This window comes from Pangasianodon hypophthalmus, chromosome 12, assembly GCF_027358585.1.
Source record: "Pangasianodon hypophthalmus isolate fPanHyp1 chromosome 12, fPanHyp1.pri, whole genome shotgun sequence".
Taxonomy (NCBI): domain Eukaryota; kingdom Metazoa; phylum Chordata; class Actinopteri; order Siluriformes; family Pangasiidae; genus Pangasianodon; species Pangasianodon hypophthalmus.
In genome coordinates, this window is record NC_069721.1 from 854,446 (window position 1) to 874,448 (window position 20,003).

Genomic DNA, 20,003 nt, shown 5'->3' on the forward strand with positions numbered 1-20,003 from the left:
AAATAAAAAACTTTTATTATTTTTTTTACATTTTAATTCACATTATATGTTTATGTTGTAATGAATGTGGAGGAATATACTGTATACTGTTCCTAATGTTTTCTACATTTAAAGAAGAGTTCATTCCCACATTTGCATAATTATAATAAGGTCCAGGATTTTTTTTTTTCTTTGTTCTATTGCAGCATAAATAACTTTAGAAGCTGATATTTACACCACAGTGCTGCTGAGTTCTAGATTCTCACTTAATTTAAAGGAAAACTTTTTGTTATGGAGTGATGAAGCTTACTGTAAGGAGATGTCTAACCATTATGGAAGGAGTCTCCAGTGCCAGCGCTTCGTAACGGTCAGTAACGAGACAGTCCGCTTCACACCACCCCACCCTGTCACTGATTAGTTTCCTATAACCCCATTAGTGGATTATTCTTTACATACTCTAACTCATTATCATGCACATGTGCACATTATTATTGGGTTTATTAATATAAAGCATATTACTATATTAGTAATATATATATATATATATATATATATATATATATATATATATATATATATATATATATATATATATATACACACATATTACTATGTAATACACTAATACTGACTATGCATTATTACTGTCAATATCTCTGATTGTCTGTTAGTGCAATATTCATTAAGATTCACAGTTTAGTTTATCATTATATAATAATTTATATAACCTGATTAACTATCCATTAATTGCCAATTATTACAACTTCCATTTAAGTAACTGATCTGATAATTAAGCTAATAATCTGATTATTAAGCTAATAGCAGCACATATTCAGCTGTCTTACTAAAGTATTTACATTTAAATTGTAGCTTTATATCATCAGTTTAATATTAATTTAAGTTTTTTTAAACATACAGTGGGTCCAAAAGTGAGAGCAGAAGTGAAAATGCTCCTGTTTTGCATTCTTTTCTAATAACACAACAATTTTCATTACAAATTATATTACTGACAAACAGCTTGAGTGAAAAGTAGAATCTCTGAAATATTTACATGAATGTCAGAGATTCTTAGTATTCGGTTCGTCCCCTTTTTGCTTTAATGACAGTGTGACTCGAGCTGGTATGGACTCCACAAAGTTTGTGTAAAAACCTGATGATCCATTTTAGATCAAATTCATCAGAGTGTCGTCTGATCACACGCTTCAATAGAAGAGATTAGACATGAGGATCAGTATCACACATGTGCTTACATTTAAATATGAAGTTAGAAATAGTGCAGAATCTTTAATATTAAATATTCAAGATATTGAACATTTATTTTCTTTGTTTTCAATATTTCGGAATTCTAAAACCTATTAATTTTCAATTTTAAATGAAAAAAAGAGAAACAGATTTTCAGTGTAGTCTCAGACTTTTTGGACCCCAGTGTCCTGGTTTTGAAGTCAGTTCAGTTGCAGTGTTTTAATCAAGCACAAGAGGGCGCACCTGCTTCACTCATTACACTTTTTATTAACCTCAGACTTTAGACTTTAGTGTCACATCACAGTTCACACACTTTATTCAGGACAAAACGTTTAAGAGGTGAGTGAAACTCTATTACACAGTTCCCAAAACAAGCATTAGGTTAAATAGATCTCTGTAACTTTGTGCACTGAGTTTATGATGAGTGTTATGAGTTAGTGTTAACTTTCACACACACACACACACACACACACACACACACAGATTACTGGCTTCTGTCTCGGTTTTGTTACTAACCAAAGTACCTTATACACAATCAGGTCAAACTTCTTTGTGATTTTTTTTTTATCAACTTCGGGTTACACTGGCAGCAATAAAGCTCCCTGAGAATATTTTGAGAATTAGATGTAGAGAAACAGAGAATAAAATGAGAAAACTGTGATTTGCATGATGAGTGCTGGCACAGTCCAACATATCGATTTGTTTGTTTGTTTGTTTTTTTAAATAATATATTCCAAATGTCTTTAAATGTAACATCTCCTAAGCTCATGAGCTTGATTGGAGATCAGGAAAGGTAAGCCGCAGCATCGAGGCCTCAGCACTTCAGCGTGAGCAGTGTGACGTAATCGTGGCGTAAACAGACGTCATGCGGAGGCTTCGCTCGCCGTGTAGTGCTCACGTCAGCTGACATTCCGACATGGACTTTGAGGAGCGGTGCGACTGTTTGTAGTCGTGGAAATTGTCATGAAATTGTAACAGCGCCACCTGCAGTACTGGAGAATTCATAAGTGACGGCTAATACGAAATCGTGGTACAAGGTCATGCCTTTCTGGAAGTCTTATCGTGAAGAAACTGCTTATTGTTACCATTACCATATTTTTAGCGATTTGCTAGCGAGAGAAGAGATGAGACAAGATGAGACAAGCTGTCACAGACAGCTAAATGAGTCAGCTGACAATAATCTGTTTAACGAGCTGTTTAACGAAATATTTTATTGCTCACAAACAAAGTAGTGAGCTAGCGAGCTAGTTTATCTGTTCACACGAGGGCCGCCAATAATCACTTCATTGTGAAGGAATTTACAAAAGCGAATCTCCTCTGTTTTTATCTCTTATGTCATTTTATTTTGTGTCTCATCTCATTTCTTGTCTTATCTCTTGTCTCATCTCGTTGATCTCATTTTTTTGTATCTTCTCACATCTCATCTCTTCTCTCATGTCATGTCTCATCTCTTTTTTTGTCTCATTTGTCTCATCTTTCATTTGTTGTCTTATTTCTTGTTTTATCTCATTTGTCTCATTTCTTTTCTCATCTTTCATGTCATCTCATTTGTCTTATTTCTTGTCTTATCTCTTGTCTCATCTCATTTGTATCATCTCTCATCTCTTCTCATTTGGTTCATTCTTTGCCTAATTTCATTTGTCTCATCTCTTCTCTCATCCAATGTCTCAGCTCATGTCTCATTTCTTGTCTTATCTCTTGTCTCATCTCATTGATCCCATTTTTTTTGTCTCATCTCATCTCATCTCTTCTCTCATATCATGTCTCATCTCTTTTGTCTGTACTTTTGTCTCATCTCATGTCTCATTTCTTGTCTCATGTCATGTAATTTCTTGTCTCATTTCTTATATTTTTCTTGTTTTATCTCATTTGTATCATCTCTTGTCTCTTCTCATTTGGTTCATTTGCCTCATTTCATTTGTCTCATCTCTTCTCTCATATCATGTCTCATCTTTTGTATCATCTGAAATGTCTGATCTTATTTGTCAGATCCAGTTTATCTCATCTCATGTTTCATTTCTTGTCTCATCACCAGTGTGATTTGTTTTATTTTGTAAACCACCATGAAATTTATTGGAAATTAAAAATTCAATTCAATTCAATTTTATTTGTATAGCGCTTTTAACAATGGACATTGTCACAAAGCAGCTTTACAGAAATAAATACATTCAGGATATACATTTTAAGTTTATAAATTTATTCCTAATGAGCGAGCCAGAGGCGACGTTGGTGAGGAAAAACTCCCTGAGACGATATGAGGAAGGAACCTTGAGAGGAACCAGGCTCAAAAGGGAACCATCCTCATCTGGGTGACACGGATAGTGCGATTATAAATCATTCCCTTCTATAACTGTGTACTACATGGACACATAGTGCAGTTGTGTCTATTTTGTTGAAGTTATCAACTGTCCACTGATGGAGACCTGAGTGCAAAACTGTTTGTGGGAATTGAAGAACAAAGGCATCTCATGTATCTTCAGGCTGTCCATGTGGTCCATCCTCAGCAGCAGCGAGTGAAAAATGCTCTATAATAGCTTTTTTTTCCCTTGTTCTTATTCTTAACCATTTGCTCCACAACTTTAAGTTTTTATCAGGATCGTACTGATCGATGTTCCGCATTTCTACAGTAAAGTTTGCTTGGTAAGAGAAGGCGACTTGGCAGCTAGGTAACGCGATACAGGGTGCTGACTTCAGATTCCTGTATAATTTAAAAGCATTGAGTTCTCAGGAGGTGTAGCCGAGGGCGCTGTAAGGGCGGGGAAGCCCTGAATGATTCAGGAGGATTCAAACTTAGACAAGGGCACTGGAACACGAGTGCTGGAGTCAGGAGAGCTGTAGGCGTTTGTCAGGCGGCCAAGGATTTCTAGCTTCACCCCTGAGTTCACGCTAGTCAGCTACCATCTCTTTCAGTTTATCTAATTAACACGGTCATGTTACTGATACTGCTGTACTGCTATGACTCTAGAGTCTGGAGCAGGAACAGTGTTATTTATGTGAACATTACACACACACACACACACACACACCAGACTCATGGTGTCCATTTACAATAACACATGGATGTACATTGCTGATTCAGCAATGTTCCCTATTTATAGGGCGTGTTATGATCACACACACACACACACACACACACTTGTCTAGCAGTTTCCCTTTTTGTAGTATCTAAAAGACATCTGATCAGTTCATATATACATGTGATATATGAATGTGACCTGATGTGTCTCAACCACACGCTACACTTTATTTTTACTCCACACTGTAAGCATTCCAGTGTAAGTGTTTATGTGGTAATGGAAGAAGCACTTTGAGGAACCTCCAGCTCAGTGGTTGAGGTTACAATGGCCTTCACGCTGGCATAGCTGCAGAGTTGGATGAGATTTGGCCAGTGACGTTGAAGCTAGTAGATAAGGTTGGGGTCATGTGCTTGAAACACTTCTGCAATGCTGGAAGGAAGATTTGGGACGGTGCCTTTGGACGGGGGTTCAGATAGTACGTTCCATTTATAAGGGACACACACTCCTTTGCCTCACAGGAATACCAGGGTTCTGGATATGATTCTGGAGGAACAAGGCAGGTTCTTCCCAGACTGTGGAACAGTGGACAAGCTCTTCATGAGGGCTCATGAGAGTATGCAGGAGTACAGGGAACCTGTGTGTGCATTATTGACGCTAAGTGGAAAGGTGGATGTTAGGACAAGCGTGTATCTTGGCTCCACTCCTGTTTGTGGGTTTCATGGACAGAATATCAAGCCACAGCAAGGCTGGAGAGATGTCCAGTATGGAGGATGTTTTGGAAGAACCTCAGAGTAGAGCCGTTGAGTTGAGGTGGTCTGGGCAACTTACGCAGAATAAAATTTAAAATTTAAATGTACACGGTATAGATGCCGCTTTACCAAAGACGAAGACGTGTTCGGTGTCTGATGCATGCTGCTTTTAGTTTGGAGATAAAAAAGTAAATAAATGTCCATCACTCCCGAAAATTGTTCTGGAAATACACGCCCGAGTCTTCATATACTCACTTGAAATGTGGTACTGTATGCTACTAATAATAATAATAATAAAAAAAAAAGTTTTCAAAATGGCTGCTCTAAACAGCACTCCACATTCATACTAGCAGGTGACAAGTCTCTCGAGTCGCTTGTAGTCTGTCTCTCGTGGGCGTGGCCTGTCCAGCATTTTTTTTATTTCTGATGAGAAACTGTATAAGTTTTATATATATATATTTATATATATATATCTTCTAAAGCTATCTAGTTAAACACGAATTAAATAATGCGCTAATCAGGGTGAAAATCAGATTCATTTACGTGTTACGTACTTTGTACTAGCTACGTACTAGCTACGTACACTCACCAGAGACACCGACGATCTGCTACTTCCTTCCAAGCTTTATTTTTTTTTTTCGTAATGTCTCTATACACAATTAATGGCAACGAGAGATGGAACAGGATCAGATGAAGCCACGCTTATAAGTTTTTCTTCCATTTTTGAGTCAAACAGTAACCAGGAACTATAACTGCAGGTAGGAACTAAAGTTGTTAATGTGCTACATGTTCAACATCGTAGTAGCTACGTACTAGCTACGTACACTCACCAGAGACTCCAACGATCTGCTACTTCCTTCCAAGCTTTTTTTTTTTTGTAATGTCTCTATACATGTTTAAGGACAACGAGAGATGGAACAGGATCAGCTTATAAGTTTTTCTTCCATATTTGCGTCAAACAGTAAACAGGAACTATAACTGCAGGTAGGAACTAAAGTTGTGAGCGGGGAAGTGAGGAAACGTCGCACCACACATGGTGTAGGATTTATTCAAGCCAACTGTTTGGATTTGTTGCTTTTTACAGCGTCGTAATCACATTTCGAAACGTAGCTTGTCGTTTTTGTTGCTGTCACTGGAATCACACTTCCGTGTCACACACGAGCGTGGAAAATAGTGTGAGCGTAGAGTCAGGTATAAACTCAGCCCGAAGGACGTGTGCAGACGCAGCGGCTGCGTGACTGACAGTTTTCACATGCTGACGATGTCCACTAGGGGGCGGAGCAGAGCTGAACGATTTCCACAGGTTGCAGAACGTTCAGTTTGGGACACAGCGGCACGAACACACTCTGTTAGTTTCTCGTTAAAACTTTCCACCCTCTTCAAATCGAAATCTGTGACCTTACATTTAAAAATATTTAATAAGATCCAGATGAGTTTTTTCTTTTAAAAATAAACACTAACCAGGAAATGAAGAACTCAGTTAATGTTAATAGGGAAAGGCTGGCTAGAGTAGTGCAGGAGTACACGATTTGAGATGTAGCTCGACATTCTGGAAAAGAAAATGTGAGTTTTGTGGGATTTGATTTGATTTGATTTGCGCTCAGCGATGAGTTTATCCAAAACTACATTTTTTATTAAGATTTTATAAGAGACCATTGTACACTGAGAACACGCGCACAAAGGCCCATTGTCAGCATGGCTTAATTAAAAACCATCTCTAATCCAGACAAGGGCATCATACCCCAGGCGTGTGTGTGTGTGTGTGTGTGTGTGTGTGTGTGTGTGTGTGTGTGTGAGAGAGAGAGAGAGACAGAGAGAGAGAGAGAGAGTGCTATATAAATAAGAGCTATTATTAGTATAGTATTTGTATAACATGACTTGGTGGTTTGTCAAAATCCCAGATGTGGGCAGTATCCAAATCCACACTGCATTCCCTACATAGTGCACTATTTTAGCAGTTGTAGTCATTCCTACACTCATAATGAAGAATATCCTATATGTGCACTATATAGTGAATAGGGAGTGTGGATTGGGACACACCCACAGTGGACTGATGATGATGATGATGATGATGATGATGATGATGATGATGGAGATTATGTGCACTATATAGTGAATAGGGTGAGTGTGGATTAGGACGCGCCCACAGTGGACTGATGATGATGGAGATTATGTGCACTATATAGTGAATAGGGAGTGTGGATTGGGACGCACCCACAGTGGACTGATGATGATGATGATGATGATGATGGTGTTTATGTGCACTATATAGTGAACAGGGAGTGTGGATTGGGACGCGCCCACAGTGGACTGATGATGATGGTGTTTATGTGCACTATATAGTGAATAGGGAGTGTGGATTGGGACACACCCACAGTGGACTGATGATGATGATGATGGAGCTTATGTGCACTATATAGTGAACAGGGTGTGTGGATTGGGACACACCCACAGTGGACTGATGATGATGGTGTTTATGTGCACTATATAGTGAATAGGGAGTGTGGATTGGGACACACCCACAGTGGACTGATGATGATGGTGTTTATGTGGACTATATAGTGAATAGGGAGTGTGGATTGGGACACACCCACAGTGGACTGATGATGATGATGATGGAGATTATGTGGACTATATAGTGAATAGGGTGAGTGTGGATTAGGACGCACCCACAGTGGACTGATGATGATGATGATGATGGAGATTATGTGCACTATATAGTGAATAGGGAGTGTGGATTGGGACGCACCCACAGTGGACTGATGATGATGGAGATTATGTGCACTATATAGTGAATAGGGTGAGTGTGGATTGGGACGCACCCACAGTGGACTGATGATGATGATGATGATGGAGATTATGTGCACTACATAGTGAATAGGGTGAGTGTGGATTAGGACGCACCCACAGTGGACTGATGATGATGATGATGGAGATTATGTGCACTACATAGTGAATAGGGTGAGTGTGGATTAGGACGCACCCACAGTGGACTGATGATGATGATGATGGAGATTATGTGCACTACATAGTGAATAGGGTGAGTGTGGATTGGGACGCACCCACAGTGGACTGATGATGATGATGATGGAGATTATGTGCACTACATAGTGAATAGGGTGAGTGTGGATTGGGACGCACCCACAGTGGACTGATGATGATGATGATGATGGAGATTATGTGCACTATATAGTGAATAGGGAGTGTGGATTGGGACGCACCCACAGTGGACTGATGATGATGATGATGATGGAGATTATGTGCACTATATAGTGAATAGGGAGTGTGGATTGGGACGCACCCACAGTGGACTGATGATGATGATGATGATGGAGATTATGTGCACTATATAGTGAATAGGGTGAGTGTGGATTGGGACGCGCCCACACGGTGTTTATTGTTTATGTTTATATTGTATTATACTGCATGAGTATGCGATTTATTTGTTTGTTTGTTTATTTGTTTGTTTTTCCTCCTGGTGTTTGTGTGTGAACACAGTTCTCAGTAAATGTAATATTTATGATGTCAGGCGACGCACTGTCGCGGCCGAGTGTGACGTCATCAGCCTGTCCTGCCCGCCCTCCTCGCGCTCTGTCCGGTGCGGCAGCGATGTCCCGGAGCTCGCGCGACCTTCAGCCGGTACTGTTACTGCTGCTCATTTATCGCTGCCGTTATTCTGCTGTTTCCGGTTTGTTCTTGATTTTTTTTTCCCCAGTGTGTCATCCTCTCTCTCTCTCTCTCTCTCTCTCTATCACTCTCTCTCAGTCTGTCTCCGTGTGTGTGTGTGTGTGTGTGTGTGTGTGTTTAGAGGAGGGGTGGCTTTTCAGTGCACGCGCTGTACGGCAATGCAGGCTTCACTGCGGCGCGCTCGCGCTCCCGGTCACAAAGTTGACAGCAGCGCGCGCGGAGAATCAGAGAGCAGCGATTAATGAGCTCCCAGTGACTGCAGGGGTCCAAGCACGGACACAGCTGAACCCCTGCGAGGACTGGGATTATTATTATTATTATTATTATTATTATTATTATTATTATTATTATGTTACACTTTTATTCTGTTTTTAAATATTTCGTTTTTCTGGGAATCAGAAGGTTCACTGAGAATATAGGAAAAATAATCTTTATATTGTTAATGAAAAAAAAAAATCCACCCTGAGCAACTTGCTTATCGGTATTTTAACTAAAGCGTGATCTTTAACCATGCAAAAACTCTGAGATAAACTTCCTTCATGGACATGTGGGTCTATTTTTATGGTTTCCTACATTACCCACAATGCTGTTCGGCTACCTGCTGATAGAGGTGCAGTGGGATTTAGCCCTGGCTTCATCTCTGCGTAAAGAGCGCGATGCAGCGGCGGTTTAGTTCTTTAGTCTTTTCCAGCTCTCTCACCTCGTCATCTGTACACTGATCAAACACTTCAGCTTCCGAAGCTTCAACTGTCACGCTAATACCACCATCGCGCCATCGCGCCATCACGCCATCACGCCATCGCGCTCGTCATCTCTTAGATCATTAACTAGCCGAGCCGAGTCTCTGCCGTAACTCAGCGCCGCCGTATAGCTGCATTGCATTCTGGGACTTGAAGTCCATCATTGGCATCGTCTCCACTACTTTTATTCTACGCTGGATTTCTCATGTGGTTCAAGGTGGAGTTTAACTTTAATCATTCTAAATTTCTACTGTCACAGGGTTCTACACAGAACCGCTAGGATGCAATAAATAAAAACGTAGCTTGACTTAACCGAAGAACACTTGGCACATAAGATGTAGGATAAAAAATCACCAAATTTGTGCAAAATACATTCCACTACTCCGTCAAGTGCGAGACACCCACATCAGCCTGATTCTGGCGGTTTAGTGTTATAGAATACCAGACTGTTCACAAATTAGCTCAAAATCTCAAAAGGGGTGGGGCTAAAATCTTCAAATGCTAAATTTGTGTGGTTTTAGCCAAGAAAGTACAACAAGCCTGGAAGAGAATGCAGCAAAAAAGAAGAATGCAGCAGTTCGGTGATGTCCGTGAGTCTCCAGCTTGATGCAGTTACTCCGAGCGAGAGATACGCAACCAAATATTAAGTGTTATTTACTTTACGACTATCTGTTCCAATACTTTTGCTCAACTAAAAATTGCATGGTCTGCTACCAAAGGTGCCATGTTCTAAGTGGTTTAACACGTCTAGATGTAAATATCAGGAAATGAAAGCTGAGATTCTGATCTTTCGTCTCATATTCATCTTCTGATCTCAAACCCAGATGTCTTCAGTGTAGAGCAAAAACAAAAGAACCGGCCTTGTGTTCCGATACTTTCGGAGGGGACTGTACTGTTGATGAAATATGGACCAAAACATGAAACACTGCACTATTTGGAACTCCAGAGGGGGGTCTTATGTGATTTGCTTTGTCTCGATGATGTCAGTCTGAGAAGATCATTTGGTTGGTGTCTACGTTGAGGCCTGAAAACTGGATGTTCAGTGGAATGCAGTTTTGCATGTCTGCTGATCTGCGGCTAGCCGTCTAGCACGAGTCCAAGCCCACAGTTTCATATAATTCATTCCTGGGGGAACGAATACTCTCCTGTTTGACCTTGATGGTTAATATTTTGTATGATTTTTCTAGAGCAGCATTTATATCACTTGGAACAATTAAGAAACCGAGAGCTGATCAACGCCAATCAGCAAATATTCAAACTGTGTGCCAAATTTTTAAAAATTTTGCCATGAGGTGGCGCTATAACAAGCAAAGGAGCCTTTCCGCTTATAACCCAATGAGCTACAATTAAAATTCATTCATATTTCCTCTTAAACCCTGAACTCAGTTTTTCATTTCTGCCCATAACAATTTCACATTTTCTGAAAATACGACGATCTCAAACGTAGGCTGTTTGTTTGACTCTCACAGAATTTGGCACGTAGCATCGTGCAATGATGCCGATCAAAAATTCTCCAAATAGTTTTGATAAGCAGCCGTATTTGTGCCTTTTGTGTATGTTGCGTTCGTTTGTTTTTCATTATATGCAAACGAGATGTTCAAAATAGGTTTTTGCTCTAAAACGGTAAATAGTACAAAAAGCTTTCGTATTTGTGCTCGGTTTTGATAATGTCAGATTAATTTTGGAGCTAAAATTAATGAATGAGCCAGAAGTGTATCAGTGATTACTGGTTAGTTTACAAATTAGCGGGTTTATTTTTATTTTTTATTTTTTTCATATTTGGATTCAGGAACTTTTCATTTGTAGACTTTGTGCTGTAAAACAAGTAGAAACTATTAAAAACGATTCAATGTTTTCTGTTTTAAAAATAATGTAATGAAAAAATGAATTGATTTCCTATTTTAGTGTGTGGCAAGAAAAGCAAATATAAACATACCCGCAAGCAGCGATCATCAGGGTCCAAGCACCTTCAGTGAATATCGCTGAACCCAGTGGCCAGTTCTTGCCAAATTACACAGAACAATAAAAAGTCCTAAATTACAGCTGTTTCAGTAAATCAAGCGCGGCCATGCTAGGATTGATTGGCATCTGGAGGCCATGATGTTTGCAAATCTCAACATGTTTTTGATAATTAATGTGGAATAGACTCTGCTGAGTAATTTGCCTACAACTTTGTGAACACAGGCCAAAAATCCTAGGACTAGTTTGCAAAAAATATATTTCACAAATTATTTAACAAATTTTCGTAAATTTGAGTCGGTGTGGCTTAACGATCCAAAAGACAGATTTTTATGTGGTTTTATGAGGAAAAACATTTCACTATTAACCTTAATTCTCCAGAGATAGACTTGATTTTATGACTTTGTACCCGACCTCAGAACCTTGTCTTCTATAAGCCTTTCAAAGCCAGATTGTTTACAAATGTCAACATTGAGGTTCACACTCTACTGAGTAGTTTAGCACCAGATTTTTGAAGATCGGCCAAAAAATTCTAGGACTAGTTTGCAAAAGTATGTCTTGCGTATTATTCTAATTATCATAAATTGGAGTGGACGGCGCTAAATGGCTTTTTGTGTTTGGGAGAACCCAAGGAACCACTGGCAAAAAGAATTTTCTTTTCGAGAATTACGGTTCATTGGATATGGACCACAATGTAAAACCTATTGCACCACCATCAGGCCTGTGTGGGCCCTTCATGTGCCTGAGTTGTGGGGGGCATACTGCACCTTTCCTCCAAATTTGGTGTTTCTATGAATTGTGGACTTTGCTCTTCATATCATTTTAGCAGGGAATCAGAATAATAATAAGAAGAATAAAAATCCTATCAAAAACAGTAGGGTTTCAGCACCTTCGGTGCTTGGACCCCTAAAAATATACTCGCAAGTGGCGATCTGTGGGGTCCAAGCACTCTTCACAAATAGCTCCCCTCGATGGTCAGTTCTTGCCAGGTTACACAGAACAATAAAGAGACCAAAGATGAAGATAATTTTTTATGGGAGCTCAATGCAAACCATGTGAAATGCCTGCTGAAATCTGATTGGTGTTGAGGTCCCTGAAAAACATATTTAAAAAAAATCAACCATTCGGAAAAATAAGTGTCCTGCCTTAGAATCTAATATTGAAGAAGTCTTTCACGTTTCGTATGAATTCATTTAATATTCCAGCTGTAAATTAAGCTCGAGCAATAAATTCTATAGATTGTTCTGTTTCAGTGCATTTGGTTGTGGCATGCTAGCTAGCTAATGTACAAAAGTAAAGAAAATAATCAACAAAGTAAAGCGAAGTGACTGTTACCGTTCTGAAGTTGCTTATTTTCCTAAACCAGCATGTGCTGACGTGTTTGATTCCTCTTATATCACACAGATTACAATTTCCTACTTATTAAAAAAATGACACGTCACTCTTTTCATTTCTTTGTAGTAACGTTATGGAAACGAGTCAGTTCCTGTTGTTGCTTATGTTATAGCAGCTATAAACAGTTGTTCCCTCACCAGCCTCTCTTTATTCTCTCTCTTCAACAAATAACCGTCTCCTTACAAAATGTCAACAATTATTTTCGGCCGTACACGTCCCTGTGAATGAGCTGTTACTATGGAAACCATAACGTACTAGAACGAGTGCATTAATATAAACCTGCGCTACTGTCAGAGCTACTGTTCTAGAGAATTAATCAACACCTGACGACCAATCAGACCGCAGAATTCTACAGTGCCGTGGGATAAACCGGATAAACCGGGATAACAGTTCGACATCTTAAGAAGCGCTTCAGTCATCGGTTCAGTGCCACACCCTGCACAGAAAAATGCTCAAATGTGGACGAACCAGCTAATAAATAATTCCGTAAATCCCTGTGAAAAGATGAAATACAGTAAACAAAGATAAAAAGACAAGCGCTTCAGTGCAAAGGTGAACACGTGAAGTTCTTTTAGGACAACACGTCCTACACGGCGCTTTCTTTCTTTTACAAAAAAAAAAAAAAAACAAGGGACATATGCAGGATTTTTAAAAATAACTAATTTCACAATTCCACCATGTCTTCTTTTTTTTTTTCTTTTTTTTTTTTTTTTTTATAAAAATTTTCAGTGCAGGAAAATTTGACTTTCTGTTTTTGAGTAAAATAAGAAGAAAAGGTTGGATGAACAATATGAGAGCATTCCATGGTTTAAAGGGCACGTCAACTGCCACTGAGAATACATGAAGTCTCTCTACACACAAAAATAAATAAATAAATAAACCAGAAAAAATGTTCTAAATTTGAAATTCTTAATAAAAAATCCTGCACCGTCCTGTCTCTTTTAAACACATTTCTGCGTTTGTTTCTGTAGAGACAGGACGGTGCAGGATTTTTTATTAAGAATTTCAAATTTAGAACATTTTTTCTGGTTTATTTATTTATTTATTTTTGTGTGTAGAGAGACTTCATGTATTCTCAGTGGCAGTTGACGTGCCCTTTAAACCATGGAATGCTCTCATATTGTTCATCCAACCTCATTCCTGTCAGTTTTGCACTAATTGCATGCTACGTTCATTCTGTATCTTTGTGTATGTGTGTGTGTGTGTGTGTGTGTGTGTGTGTTTTATGTAGGATGGAAGGTAGCTGTGTGTTCAGTCATTCTCGTGCACTGTTTGTGTTTACAGCGTTCGGAGTCTTAGATCCTTTTTCGTTCTTCTTTGTCTTTTTTTTTCCATTAGATTATTTTTGCTAAGCATTTTACTAATTGCGTGTTTATTCCACATCATTCTCCTGTCGCTTCTCTTTTCAGCTACTTCTTTACAGAGAGAAGTCAGTGTAGGTATTTCTTTGTGCATCGTTATTCTGTTTTCCGTGTTTTTGTCTAATTTTTGGTGGAAATATAAACTCAAGCCGGCTTTACACTGTAAGATTTTCGATCTGATTTTGCAGTAACAGATGAAAATCACACACTGTAAAAGAATTCTTTGATCGTGAGTTGTCTAAAGTTTTCTCGTAGAAACCGTGAAATGTTTCCGACATTTTCACTGTTGATCTTAAACTGTTTGAACGCGTCTGTGTTTAGCGGGGCAGGAGAACAAACCGCGTTTTTAATCACTGTGTAATTATCTTTACTGTTAAAATAATTTGTAAACTTGTAGAATTGACACTTCGCTGTAAACCTGTTTAGTTTTTTTAATGTCAATATTATCAGCTGTTTTTCTCCTTTGGCCATAAAAGTGCAATTTTTGACTATTTTTTGGCAATTTTTTTTTTTTATTGGCTTGTATGATTAAAATATATGTGCCTCGTGTGAGTTGTATACGTGTGTATTGTTAGCTGAGTCTCACACACACTGATAGATTTGATGTCACACTAATGAGCTCTAAACGTTCTCAAAGCAGGAAAGTCGAGTCGAGACGAGTCGAGACGAGACGAGACGAGACGAGAACACCAGACAAAACAGTATTAACGTGAGACGGCGGGAAGGGGGCGGGGCTTCCAGGCAGTGTATGTGAATACCAGAGCGTTAACTGTCAATCATTCCAGATTCGTAAGTCGATCGGTTCATCTGCTGTTTTTACTGGGGAAAATTTTTGAGTGAATTTTTGAGTGATAACCCGTAGCAGTGTACTCCGACGTTAGAATTCTGAGCTACTACACAACACGCGTAAAGGTTACGATGACGTGAAACATTACCTCAGGCTCACTTTGAAGCGTTTGCGTTTACGCGAGTCCGTTTTCTGCTCGAGCCGATTTCCAGATCACGGGAGCAGAACTTAGTGATTTCATTTCTTCGCTGTAGAATCAGACATGGAGTAAAACGAATAATAAAGTAAAGACTATAAAACTGGCTTTAGTGTCTTTTCAAGGTTAAAGTTCCTTCCTAAATTTTTTTCTTTGTCCCTATATTTGTGCAGAGAGGAAAACCAGCAACATGGCCGCCCGCTTCCTGTTTCTCTTCGACTTCGACGAGACGCTGATCGCAGAGAACAGCGATAACTCGGTGGTCCGTGCCGCGCCATTGCAGAAGCTCCCCGAGTCCCTGAGGGAAAGTTCCCGCCCCGGATTCTTCTTGAACTACACGCAGCACATCATGACATTCCTGAACGAGTGCGGCGTCACCGAGGACGCCATCCGGGCCGCGATCGAGGAAATCCCGCCCTCTCCGGGTGGAGCTGCGCTTCTCGACTTCCTGTTGGCTCAGGACGACTTTGAGTGTGTCGTGGTCTCGGATGCTAACTCGTACTTTATCGAGACTTGGTTACGGCACGTCGGCGCTCACAAACTTTTCACCAAGGTTTTCACCAACCCAGCGGAATTCGACACCAACGGACGCCTCACCTTGCGCCCCTTCCACTCCCACTCCTGCCCTAGGTGCCCGGAAAACATGTGCAAGCAGTTCATCCTGAGAGACTACATGAGCAAAAGAATGAAGGAGCGAGGGGAACCTTTCCAAAAGGTGTTCTACATAGGCGACGGAGAAAACGACATCTGTCCCACGTTAGCGTTGGGGCAAAACGATACGGTTTTCCCTAGGAGAGGTTTCCCGATGCACAACATCATTCAGGATCTGCACAAGACGCAGCCGGGGGCGTATAAACCCTCGGTCGTGCCCTGGGAGCGAGGCGAAGACGTGGTGGACTTCCTGAAGAAGGTCTTGCAGGAGAAATAAACGGCTAGAGCAGAAGAGGACAAAGAGTGCATGAGTTAAAAACAAAAAAAGGAGGAAGAAGGGAGATTAAATTACACACAGATACCTAATACACACACAAACCAGCACCTGAGACATGATTAGCCTTGCATGAGCCTCGCTAACGCACCGCACCAGAATAAAAAAGGTCACGGTGCGGAAAGAGGACGAGCGTCTCGAGGCTGAACGACACACATGAGACCGAGCGTCTCGCAATGCTGTACAAGATCTCTCAGAGAAACGGCTTCCGGCTAAAGGCTAATGCAAGGCTAACCTTTGTTAATGTCTTCCTGAACTCTATCTCACACACACACACACACACACACAGGCTAGTATCGCTAATAAACACATGAATGCTAGGTGCACACAGTTGCTAACATACACACACACACAGAGGCTAGTCCCTCTGTAGCTAAACTCACACACACACACACACAGGCTAGTATCGCTAATAAACACATGAATGCTAGGTGCACACAGTTGCTAACATACACACACACAGAGGCTAGTCCCTCTGTAGCTAAACTCACACATACTGCTCATACACACTCATACTGCTAATACACACATGAATGCTAATCTATTTGACACAGAAGCATACACTAATATTCATACGGAGGCTAGATCCACACACACACACACACACACACACACACACACACACACAGAGGCTAGTATTACTAATACACACATGAATGCTAATACACACACACTCACATACACAGAGGCTAGTCCCTCTGTAGGCAATCACAAGCTAATTTCACACACACACACACACACACACACACACATTAGTCTCAGTGTTTAGGCTAGTCTACTATCTTGTGTATGCTAGTTATCAGCATGTGTTGTGCTGCGTTCCAGTGCACTGAGAACTTTGAAAAAACTAGAGACGCTGAAAATTGCGGCGGAATAAACGCGTGACGTAAACACTCATCGCAGACAAAATGGCGGCGCACAGAGGAAACACCGAGCATTACCGCACTGCATAGATTTCGCTTTTATACACCGTGTTACAGACGTGTTACAGACGTGTTCTCTGTATGTTTTCGGTTTGTAGTCATTGCATTCGCTCATTTTTGCTGAATAATGTTAGATAGAATACTTTTTTCCCAATGCGCTAGCCTACTAGCTAGGTTGCTAGCTTCATTAGAAACCATTAAATCGGTTCAATTCAGTTTTATCTGTACCGTATTTTTAGCAATAGATATCGTCACCAAGCAGCTTTAGAGAAAATCAAACGCTACATTCATGCTAGCAAGCAACGAAACGACAGATGGGCATTAATTTTCTACTCAGCTGCGATTTCAGCCACAGCGACAACATGAAGAGCGACGTTTCTTAGGTAACTACAGCATGTGTGGTGCGATGTTTCTTCAGTTCCCCGCTCACAACTTTAGTTCCTACCTGCAGTTATAGTTCTCGTTTACGCAGAAAAACGGAAGATAAGCGTGATTTCATCTTCTCCCGTCGTATACGATCTCTCATTCTCGATAAACAGGTACGGAGACGTTAGGAAGAAAAATAAAGTTCAGAAGGAAGTAGCAGATCGTCGGTGTCTCTGGTGAGTGTACGTAGCTAGTATAGCTAGTATAGTACTCGCTTTGCTAATCTAATCTGAGAACGATGCTAGTACGAAGCCGAGCGCGTAACACGTAAATCACGCAACCTTTCTAACAATTTTCTCACTGATTAGTGCGTTATTTAATTTGTGTTTAATTAGTTAGCTTTAGAAGCAAGATACAGTATACTATATGATAGTTTCTCATCAGAATTTAAAAAAAAAATAAAATAAAATAAAAAAAAACTGAGTAGGCCACGCCCACAAGCACAAACTAACTACAGGTGACTTAACACTTGCTAGCGTGACCGTATGACTGTAGGTTTAGATCCAGAAACAGTTTTTTACGGCTTGCTAATGGGTTCTAGTCGGTTTCTGGCGGTGTGTAATGGCAGTTTAATGGAGTGTCCTGCTCCTAATGGTCCCTGATGGTTTATCTAATGAAAGAAGGTCCTCCTGGAGTGAAGTGGTATTTAATAGTAATCAATAAACTTCCTAATGGAAACCTAAAGGAATCTGATGGAACCATCAGGGACCATTAGGAACCTTTAAGGTCCATTAAGTGAAACCATTTTTCAGGAATAAAACACTCTGTGTCGTGCGGTTATAGGAAAATAATCAGTGTCTTGTTTCCGCATCTAGTTGTTTTTTTTTTTTCCCCCACACTTTTTTGTCATTTTTTTAATCTCATTTGTCTTTTTTCTTTCATCCTCACATCATATTTTGTCTCCTTTTCTCCTCGTGTTGATTCACTTTGTTATTTTGTTTCCTCTTTTTTTCCTTATTTTCTTGTCTTATTTCATTTTCCTCATATTTTCCGGCTTATTCTCGTTCCTGTACCGCTTTTTTTTTTCCTCATATCATTTTATCTCGTCTTATGTTTCCTGTCATTTAGTCACTTATTTATTTATTTGCTTTTAAAATATTAATTTCTTGGCGTCTTTTTTTTGTTCTCTCCTCTCGTTTTTCATCGTCTCGTCTCACATTGCTTTGCATATGTGTTTTTTTTGTCTCGTTTTTTTTCCCCACATCTTATCTTGTTTTTGTTTTATCTTATCTTGTTTTACTCATTTTATTTTCCTTATCTTGTTTTTTTCCTCGTATTATTTTATCTGATCTTGTGTTTCTCGTCATTTATTTACTTTTTGATATTTTTTCCCACTCTTGATTTCTTCATCTCTCCGTTTTTTTTTTTTTTTTTTTTTTTGTTTCCTCTCATTTTTCATCGACTCAGCTCAGGTTTCCTCATCCTGTGTTGTTTTGTCTCGCTTCTTCTCGTTCAGTCTCATTGTTCCTCATCTTATCTTGCTTTTTTTCTTATCTTATCTTGTTTTTACCTGCACCGGCTTATCTCTTCGCACGTAGTTTCGGTTTTCCTTGCCTCGTCTCGTCTTTCCACCCGAACTCCTGATGCTGACTTTGTAAGCAGAATAAACTACAGGTGCTCTGAAGATATTTTGATGAAAACCTCATGAAAGCTCTTGTATCAGTAAAGTCCTCGTGATCCGTTGTGAAACCAAAGTAATTATTTAATAGGAATCTTTATTATTTTAATAAGAATTCAGTCTAACGTGGATTATAAAGCCATTATGTCAAAGCATGAAAGAACAATTGTGTGTATGAACAATATTTATAGTATATGTACGGTATATTGTGTATTGAATATTGTATTGATCTTCAGGTGAAGATTTCCTCATTAAGCGTGAAATTGAGGGAGGTGGGGGACCGAGAAGGTGTTTAGCGCCAGCTAGTGGTGCTGCATACATGTGTGTGTGTGTGTGTGTGTGTGTGTGTGTGTGCTGGGAATGTGGTGGAACTCAGACACTGATTGGGAAGGAGGTTGAAGTTTCATTTAGATCTCATGCCATATATATATATAAAAAAAAAGATTACAGAATTGCTCTAGAATATAACGCAGTTGCCGTGAGTTTGGTTTGATTCGTACTGTCCATCAGATACAAGCAAAAAATAAATAAATAAATCACTGACGGTGCTGGGAATTTATGGAAAATTATAGCTCTTTCTTTCCTTTTCTTTTCATTACAGAATCATGTGCACAATAACACTCCCTTATTCTAAGGGAACACAGTCATTTAGCGTCATAAACACCATCATCAGTCCACTGTGAATATCTCTTAACATGTTATTATATACGCTAATATAGGTTTTTATTTATTATATGCATGAGATCTTAGCAATGAAAGGGATAAAAGCCATTAGACAAAAAAGGAATTTATTATTATTATTATTATTATTATTATTGTTAAATGGAGGGTTTTGCTGTATTTACTGATTGTATTTAAAATGAGGGAAAAAATGGTATAAGAATTGTTCTTTATTTTACTGATTTATGCAAATAAGAATTAAACATCAAAAGTCAAGAA

At 39.4% G+C, this 20,003-nt stretch overlaps 1 protein-coding gene across 10 annotated transcripts; it reads left to right on the plus strand.

Moving 5' to 3' along the window:
* The first annotated feature begins 1,511 nt into the window (after positions 1–1,511).
* On the plus strand, positions 1,512–20,003 carry LOC113535146 (probable phosphatase phospho1). 10 transcript variants are annotated; one of them, XM_026928328.3, is made up of 2 exons: positions 1,512–1,560; positions 15,286–20,003. In XM_026928328.3, exon 2 carries the CDS (start codon positions 15,303–15,305, stop codon positions 16,038–16,040), a length of 738 nt encoding a protein of 245 aa, XP_026784129.3. In that variant the 5' UTR covers positions 1,512–1,560; positions 15,286–15,302; the 3' UTR covers positions 16,041–20,003. The 10 variants fall into 10 exon arrangements, with proteins under 10 accessions (XP_026784129.3, XP_053094553.1, XP_053094552.1 ...); XM_053238578.1 differs by lacking the exon at positions 1,512–1,560 and adding an exon at positions 4,440–5,252; XM_053238577.1 differs by lacking the exon at positions 1,512–1,560 and adding an exon at positions 4,440–5,175.

Coding starts and splice junctions, on each gene's coding strand:
- LOC113535146 (XM_026928330.3), top strand. CDS start 8,507: ATGATGTCAGGCGACGCACTGTCGCGGCCGAGTGTGACGTCATCAGCC. Junction 8,676..15,285: donor CCGTTATTCTGCTGTTTCCG/GTTTGTTCTTGA, acceptor ATATTTGTGCAG/AGAGGAAAACCAGCAACATG.